Below are 9,003 nucleotides of genomic sequence, written 5' to 3' on the forward strand. Positions count from 1 at the left end.
GTTCTCGATGAGAAGCAGTGTGTTACTACTAAGGGGAATGTTCATGCTATTAAATCTGGATCATGATGGAATTCTAAGCTGGCAAAGAATAGTGGGAGGGTGGGGGTTATTGCAAAGGAATGAGAAAATAATAAGAGGGAAGGATAGGGACTGTGAAGGCTGAGAATTATAGTATTGGGAGAATTACAATGGTCTACTATGTTGTAAAGAGCTATTCTTTATCCTTCCTTATTAAATTAATATCAATTTCTATAGTTTCATAATGCTTCGACAATTTTAACGAGTCATATATAGCATTATAGTTGTTAACATTTTATGCAGGACACAAGAACTGGGTACTTTGTATTGCATGGTCACTGGATGGAAACTATCTTGTAAGTGGGAACAAGGCTGGTGAACTTATTTGTTGGGACCCTCAAACTGGAAAGTCATTAGGCAATCCACTAACTGTAAGATCTTTGATCACCAATACAAACATCCATTATAAAGTTTGTTTACTCTTTTCTTAAATTTTTTTCGTTTAAGTTTATTGATAGCATTGCAAACTTCCACTATTTGAAGATTCAAACAGAGAAACTTGATGCTTTGAACATTGAATAGTACATTGTCGTAGTGAAGTACATATTGAAAACAGTAGTGAGCAATGGAGCAATGGCTGCAGGAGCAACATTGATTTAGCTATAAGAATTACACAACTCTAGTTACACAGCTTCCCCCTTCTTTCCTTGCCCTAATTCCAAAAGTAAATAAAAGAACATCCTGCCTTATTCTGGAGATGTTTTATATGAATTGTCATTTATTTATTATTAGTTACTGATAACACTCTAGATTTACATATTTTTCTCTATTAAAAATCATTTCTTAGATTTCTTTAGTTTTTAATTTCTTAGAATTAGATTAGTTTTATGTTTTTCTCTTAATTCTTTAGTTTTATAAAATTTTAGTTAAAAAGAGGTTTTTAAGTGTAATTTTTAGCTTTTGTTAATAATTAGGAAATTAGTATTTTTTTTAAATTCTTTCAATAAAAATGTTTTGTTTTAATTGCATAATTTTTCTTCTTTTTCTTAATTGTTGTTTGATTTTTTACAGATTGGGACAACATTTGGGGCATAATAGAAGTTGATTGAGAGGTGTTGAATTGAAATGAGCTGCTGGATTAAATTTGGGCCGCTGTTTTAGGCCACTGTTTTAACATTAAGCTGCTGCAAGTGAAATTGAAGGCAGCGCTGGCCTGCTACAATGGTGCTGCAATTGGAAGAGTGCTACTGATTGGATAATTGGGCTGCCAAATGCTGGTATGGACTTAAGTGAAACGGTGAGTTTCAATGGCGGCAGCTTTTGGGGGTCATTGCAGAGCAGCTCATTTGAGAAAATTTCATTCTCTCAAGCACATTCATTTGGAAGAGAGTAGAAACACTTAAGCTAGGGCTTGTGCGAGAGAAGAGAGAAGAAAAGCTCTCGCCACTTACCCAAAGAAGAACCTGACCGGTGAAGCTGAAGACGTGACCGGAGCGCGATCCTCGCCAGAGAAGAAGCTGACCGAAGCTTAAGTGGATCGGAGGGTTTGAAGAGCAAAGCTTTTGGAGACCGTTGGATCAAGGTGAAGCTCGAAGCGTCATAGCAAGGTTCCCCTCTTCCATTTTTCTTTTCCCCCTTCCTTTTCTCTTTTCGTTTTTGACCCTATATAAAGGCCTTCACCATGTAAATAGGGAGATATAGAGAACACTTCTTCATATACTTTTGAGATACATTTTCAGACGCTCTGTAGATTAGGGTTTTTACGCTTTTCTTAGAGTAGAGATATTGTTCTTGTTTCTGGATTTCGCTGAGACAATTGCGAGAGTGACAGTCGCGAGAATATTGGTGACTTCCAGTACAGTTGTAATCTTCTTTTCATATTAATAAAGTTCTATTTCGTATTCTCGTTTGTGTTGAGATTGTTCTGTGTTCTTGATTTCTGCCATTGTTATGTTTTGAGAAAATGATTTGGATTCTGATTCTCTGCAATTTTATGATTTCTTTCGGAATTAAATGTAGCATTTTTCATCGAGATGTCTTCTCGAGACAGAGAAAAGTCCAATGCATAAAAATTGATTCAAATTTGTGTTTCTTGAATTTGTTTGTGAATTTTAGATTGATGAATAGGCTAATGAACCTTGATTGGAAAAATGAGTGGAAAGAGTCAAATTAAAGTTCTGAAATATGAACTAGAATACCCTGGATTGGGATTCACATTATCATGATGTCTTCTTGAGAACTCTAAGCACTCTTTTATTCATATCAATGTACATTCACCTATGAAATCAATTCTGTCTTTGCTTTTGATAGTGATAGTTGAAGTTCAGTTTGAGTTTTGATGTTCCAGTTGTTTACTTTGAGTATTTTAGAATTTATGATCTGCTTTACTTCTGTTTCAGCCTTTACATTCTTGTTGATATGATGCTTTTCAATCTTGAGTTTTAAGTTCTTTTCAATTTGGTTTTATTTCTGATTTTGTTCCAGTTTTAGTATATAGGTTTTGTTTTGGATATAAATAGGTTTAATCTCTTCATCACTTTAGCTTAGGTTTTATTTCTTTATTTTCTTCCTTCTTTTATTTTAAAATAGATTATAGTTTCGCTTTTCTTAATTTTTTAATTTCTGTGTTTTCATTTTAAATGTCCCCACCTGTTTAGTAGTAGTTAGTAAGTAAATAATTAGTAAATAAATACAAGACTTAACTCTACATTTTAAAACTTAATTTTGTTGAGTCCTAGGATTGATATTCTGGTTGCCCTATGCTACATTAGTGGGGACCAGATTTTGTTCTGATTTTAGGCGACAAAAATCAGTTTAACAAATGGCGCCGTTGCCGGGGACTCGGCGAGTTAAGTCTTAGAGTGTTAGGTTAGTCTTGTTTAGGCTTGTTTTCTTGATTTTATTTCTGTTTTGTGTTCATATATGTTCCTTTTTAGTTTAGGATCTGTTTGTTTTGTTTTCATTTTTGTATATTAGGATCTGTTCTGCAGAGTAGAAATTGTGAATATAGCTTGTATAGATTTTCTTTTCTTTCAATTCTTTTGTTGAATTCTGTGATAGAGGCTTTATTGGTCTGATTGGTTTTTATCTTGTGAGCAATTGTTAAGCATGGATCACTCCTCTGCATATGGTAATTTCTCATTTCCTTATAATGCTCAACCACCAAGATTTGACATGTTTTATGAGCCTATTCCTGAGGTTTTTATGCAGCCAGCCAATCAAGCTTTCCAGCAGCAACCACCACATTGTTTTCAACCATATCATGAGCCACCACCCTTGCAAGTGCAGCAGCAGCTGCCACACGTATACTGGGACCAATATGCTGAACCAGAGCAGGAGAATTTCCTGTCGGAACAGCCATGGCAGCCATCTTTTTTCCATTATGATGCACCAGAGCAAGAGGAAATTCATTCAGAACAGCCATGGCAGCCACAATTCTGTGATCAATGGCAACAGGGGATTCCAGCGTATGAACTTCAAGGACTAACCAATCAAGTGGCTGAGTTAGTAGCTGTAGTCAACAAGTTGACTTGGAGAGTTGAAAAGGAGAAAGAGGCAGCAACCAATGAAGCACCACTGATGGTAGCTGCTACCCCAGAGTTTCAAGTGATTAAGTGTCCAACCACCTCTGTAATTGTATATGCTAATCCTTCTTTCACTGATTCAGATTCTGTTTTAATTTCTGTTAATGATAGTTCCAATTCTCTGATGAGTGGTGATTGTATGAATGCATCTGTTGATTCTGAATCTGTATATGATGAACTTTATGTTGGTGATGAGAGTACTGAACCTCATTCTGAAATTGATTGTATTGTTGATTTGAACTCTGATTTTAAAATTGAACCTGCTGAGCTTGAAGTACAAATTGATTTCAGAAAGTCCAAAGAGTATTTGAAAAAAATGAGGGAAGCTGCCAACCATGTTTTGGTGCTTCAGTACTATGAAATGGACTTTTATGCTGATGTATGTGATCCTAAAATTGATTTGACTACGTTTGATCAAATGCACTGGTTTTGACATTATTCCAGTTGATGATAGCTTCACAATAGGTGTTCATTTAGCTGCTGATTTGATAGATGCTAGTGAGGTCATTTTTTAGGAGCCAGTACAGGTTGATTTTAAATTTGAGCTTCCTATCTGTTTAGGTGAGGTACAAACTAGCTTTGATAATCTTATGGATGAGAAAACCTTGCCAGATATTCTTGCTGTTATACCTGATTGTACTGAAAAGCTGGATGAAATTTGTGTTGTAGAACATATTGATATTTCTGATGATTTTTATGATGTGTGCATTGGTCTGGACAACAATTTTGAGGATAACTTTATGGACTGTGTTGAGTTCACTATGGATTTTGTTGTTATTACTAAGGAAGAGCCAACACAGGTGTTGTTTAACCTTGAAATTCTAGTTGTCTTATCTGAGTTTCCTTTGCAGTCTAGCTCATTTGATTGCCTATGCATAGATCCTTTAGAGCCTGTTGTTAACACTGCAGTAGTTATTGATTCTAAGGTTCTTAGAGCACCATTTGAGATTGAATGTATCCATACCCCTACTGTTTGCACTGATAATATTTTTCCCACCTTTGATGCATTGGTTCTTCATGAGAATGATCTTGATTTCAGTTTTAATAAAGCTGAAATGTTTGATGATTCACTGATGAACATTGACTTTGATTTTGCCTGTTGCAGCTGACATTACTAATATTGCCACTCATCCAAAGGAAGCTGCAGACACAAAGGAAGTGGTCATGAATGCAAGAGAAGGTATAAATGATGCTCAAAGAGCCTGGAATTTGCAAAATCAACAGGCAAAGGCATGAGGAGATCTGGTTGCTGCAGCTGAAGGCATTGAATGGAGAACTGATGATGCTAAAGCAGAGAGCTGGGAAGGAGCTAATGCACATCTTGGCTGACAATGGAGAAAATCCAATAAGCTCTTTCTTGTCCCTTCCTTTAAATAGTAGTTATAGGTCTTTTATAGTAGTTTACATAGCTTTAAGTAGCATAATAAATAGTAGGGTAGATAATATGTTGTTTTTCATAAAAATAAAAAGAATTAACTTTGATTTGTGGCCAATCTGAATAAGTTCTTTGCCTCTTTAGTTTTGTAGTTTTACTTTTAAGTCTTGTTTCTGTTCTTGTTCAATTGCTGTTTTTTTTTGTGTTTTTCAGTTTCTATTCTTGTACATATCTGTTGCTGTTTGATCTGAGTATGTTTTTGTTGATTAGAAAACCTTACTCACTCACACATTGAGGGCAATGTGCCTCTTAAGTGTGGGGGTGAGGGGTTGTAGTTAAAATTTTTGCTTTTACTTTGATAGATGTGTTTAGTATCTGTTTTAGCAATAAAATAGGGGTATTTTTTTCTGAACTGTTTTTCTCTTAGTTTAGGTCTGGTTTGGTTTATAAATCCCTAGAGTAGTTTACTATTCTTTCTTTAGTCTGTAAATACTTACTCTTGTTACTGATCTGTTTTAGTTTAGTTGTTAGTTTTGTTGATAATAGTTCTCAGGTCTTTTAAAGTTCATTCATTTTCTGGTTTATGTTGTTTTAGCTTAGGTTCTTTTGCTGTTTTTTAATCTGTTTTAGAACTTATTTTAGGTCCCTTTTCTTGGCTTATTTCTATTATTTTGTTTTCCTTATGCTAGTTTCTTGCTCTGTTTTAGTTCTTCATTAGTTTCTATTCTTCATTTTATTTTCATGCTTTGCTTCAAGTTTTAATTAGGATTCTTTTCATAATTTGGTTCTATTTTCTTTCTGCTACTGTTTTTGAAATTTTTCTGAATCTGTTTAGCTTTCTTTTTGTCAATTCTCTATTCTGGTTATATTGCATATGTCAGGTAGCTTATAGGAATAGTTTAGGTTTATCTTCTGTCAATATATTAGGTAGTTTAGGACTGATTCCAGGTTCCTTTTATTTCTCTAACCTTTGTTTCTATTCTTTTAGATTCTGTTTTATGCTTATCTTCATTCTTTGGTGATGTCATTCAAATTTTAGCTTTATTTCCTTAGATTAGAATTGTCAAGAGTAGACTTAGCTTTGGATTTGGGCAGAAGTAGTTCTAGCATTAATTTTTACAGTCTTTAGTTCATTTCAATTCAGTAATTTTTACATAGGATGAGTAGCAAGTCAGTTTTAACAAATTTTAAACCCTTGAGAGATTTTGGGCCAGTTTTTGTCTTTCTTGTGTGATAACATGCATGTTTAATTGTCATTCTGATTTTGCATTGATTCTTTGTGATGTGCTCGCTCTTGGTAACTTTAAATGTGATCTAGGCATCCTTCATTTTTCCAGTTTAGCTTATCCATTTCATTCCTTACCATTGCACCTTATATTGAGCTTTAGTTTTTTTTTTCTTTGCTTTTCATCCATTTCAAGCCATTTCCCCCAACCAATCATTCCTTAGAGACTTGTGAGATGTAGGGAGAAGTCTAGAACTTGGTGAGTGCATGAAAAAGAGTGAGGCCAGAAGTGAAAAAGAAAAAAAAAATGTGTTGAAAAAAAATCTGGTTTGGTTGAAAAAGAAAGAAACAGGTTTGGAAATGAGAAAAATCAGAAAAAGAAATTGAAAAAGAGACCTGAAATGAATGAAATAGAAAGAGAACCAGAGAAAAAGAAAGAAAAAATCATCTGGCCAAAGTCTGAGAAAAATAGTATGTTCTGAGTTCTAGTTTTATCCCTTTTTCTTCACATTTCTCTACTCATTTCAGTTCCCATTCTTTTCTGTTTTTCCATTTCATTCCATGAACATTACAAGCCAATTAAAGACCTATTGATTTAGAGAAGCCTTGAGTCAAGCACTGTCATTTAGAGTCTTTTCAAAGTTGTGAATGGTAGTTGGCATGACATGATTGAGTGAAACAGGATTACATACTGTATTTTGTTTGATTGATTGAAATATACTGTATTTTGTTAGGAATGTAAATCTAGAATCACAACTGATTTAACTGTCATTAGACAGTTTACTTTTTGTACATATATACTGCTGACTTCAATAAGAAAATTAATCGTTTTCTCTAAATCTTTTGCATCTCTGTTTTCATTGCCTATCTCTCTCGGTTCCGCTTTTCCAAAATATCTTCCTCTCTTCTCTGATAAGCTGCCACTCTAACAGTGGTATCAGAGCTTACAGGTTTCGAATCTGGGAGGAGTAGTCAAGTAAAGAAACTCTGCAGCAAAATAGATTTTACGCTGAAGTATGGCAGGGATGATCCAAAGTAACCTACCGGTATTCGACGGAAAGAATTTCGAAGATTGGTGCGTAAAGATGGATGCTATATTGGGCTTCCATGAGATCGATGAAATTGTCAAAGATGGGTTTAAAGATCCTGCAAAGAATGCTACAGATGAAGAAAAGAAAGCGTATAAAGAGAACAGAAAATTAGACTGCAAAGCACGCATGATCTTGCATCAATGCATCTCGACGGCGATATTCCAAAAGGTGTCAAAGGCGACAACGGCCAAAGAAACATGGGAGATCTTACAAGATGGGTACGGAACTGCTGGAAATATAAAGGAGATTAAGCTACAGTCACTACGGCGGCAGTATGAGCTCCTGAACATGGGGGAACAAGAAACCATTCAAGGGTACATCGGCAGGATCCAAGTAATTGTCAACGCAATGCGTGCATGCGACAAAGTTGTCAAGGACAAGAAGATAGTTCATAAGATCTTGCGTACGTTAACGCCCCAGTATGACCACATTGTTGTGGCGATTGTAGAAAGTAGAGATTTGGAGAAAATGAAAGTCGAGGAGTTGCAAAACTCACTTGAAGCTCACGAACAGAGACTGCTAGAAAGGAAAGCCGCAGAACAAGATGCAACACAGATCAGCCAAGCATTACAAGCCAAAATACAAAAGGGTCGTGGATTTGGTAGAGGAAGAGGCAGAATGCGAGGTGGTCGTGGAGGCCGAAACGGAGGAAGGTCCGCTAATAACCAAGATCAGAACAAAGATGACGTTAACTATGATCAAAAGGAAGGAAACTTCAGAGGAAGAGGTGGCAGAAGAAATGTCGACAAAAGAAACGTGCAATGTTTCACATGTAGTAAATTTGGCCATTATTCGTCTGAATGCTGGCATAATGAAAACACCAAGAAAGAGAAGAATGACGAAGCTAATCTAGTGAAAGACGAACAAGAATCAGATTCTGATCACGTAGTGCTAATGACTGTTACAACGCAAGGAAGAAATACTGATGAGAATCTGATTAATCAAAGAAAACAAGTACTTGAGACAAGCGAAGTTGAAGACAACTGCACAAAGAATGCTGCAGAAAGAGAATACGTGTCTCTTGCTGGGAAGACGAGCCATGCAAATGAGGGATCATCGTGGTATTTGGATACAGGGTGTTCCAACCACATGACAGGAAATCGAAATTGGCTGATCGATCTTGATACTAGTGTTAAAAGCATAATACGGTTCGCTGATAATAGTACCATAAGAGCTGAAGGCACGGGAAAGGTATTGATTGCGCGCAAAGATGGAAGGCCAGTATACATGCATAATGTTCTTTACGTACCCACCATGAGAAGCAACCTCCTGAGTCTTGGTCAGTTACACGAGAAAGGATACACCATGAAAATGGAACAAGGGCACATCAAAGTGTTCGACGAAAAGCAACGAATGATACTCAAAGCTCCTATTGCCAGCAATCGCACATTTCGTGTAGATCTGAATACAGCGGAGATACAATGCATGAAAGCAACAAGTGTTGAAGGAAATTGGCTGTGGCATTATCGTTACGGGCATCTAAACTTTAGAAGCTAAAGAAAAGAAGCTTGTGAGTGGAATCTGTACGATTGAGGCACCTAAGAAAGTTTGTGAAAGTTGCACCATAGGAAAGCAAACAAGATCAGTATTCAAGAAACGTGCCTACAAGAGAGCAAGACAGCTGCTAGAAGTGGTGCATGCTGATGTATGTGGAACCATTCGACGTGTCGTCTCTGGGAGGTAACAGATACTTCCTACTTTTTGTGGATG

At 36.0% G+C, this 9,003-nt stretch overlaps 1 protein-coding gene across 1 annotated transcript; it reads left to right on the top strand.

Moving 5' to 3' along the window:
* Window positions 1-7,287: 7,287 nt before the first annotated feature.
* LOC148200816 (uncharacterized) lies at window positions 7,288-8,790 on the top strand. Its single transcript, XM_088113056.1, has one exon. The coding sequence runs from the start codon at window positions 7,288-7,290 to the stop codon at window positions 8,788-8,790; it is 1,503 nt and encodes a 500-aa protein (XP_087969182.1).
* Window positions 8,791-9,003: the final 213 nt, after the last annotated feature.

The sequence above is a fragment of the Vigna umbellata genome, chromosome 4, assembly GCF_029865625.1.
Source record: "Vigna umbellata cultivar VRB3 chromosome 4, Vumbellata_1.0, whole genome shotgun sequence".
Classification (NCBI taxonomy): domain Eukaryota; kingdom Viridiplantae; phylum Streptophyta; class Magnoliopsida; order Fabales; family Fabaceae; genus Vigna; species Vigna umbellata.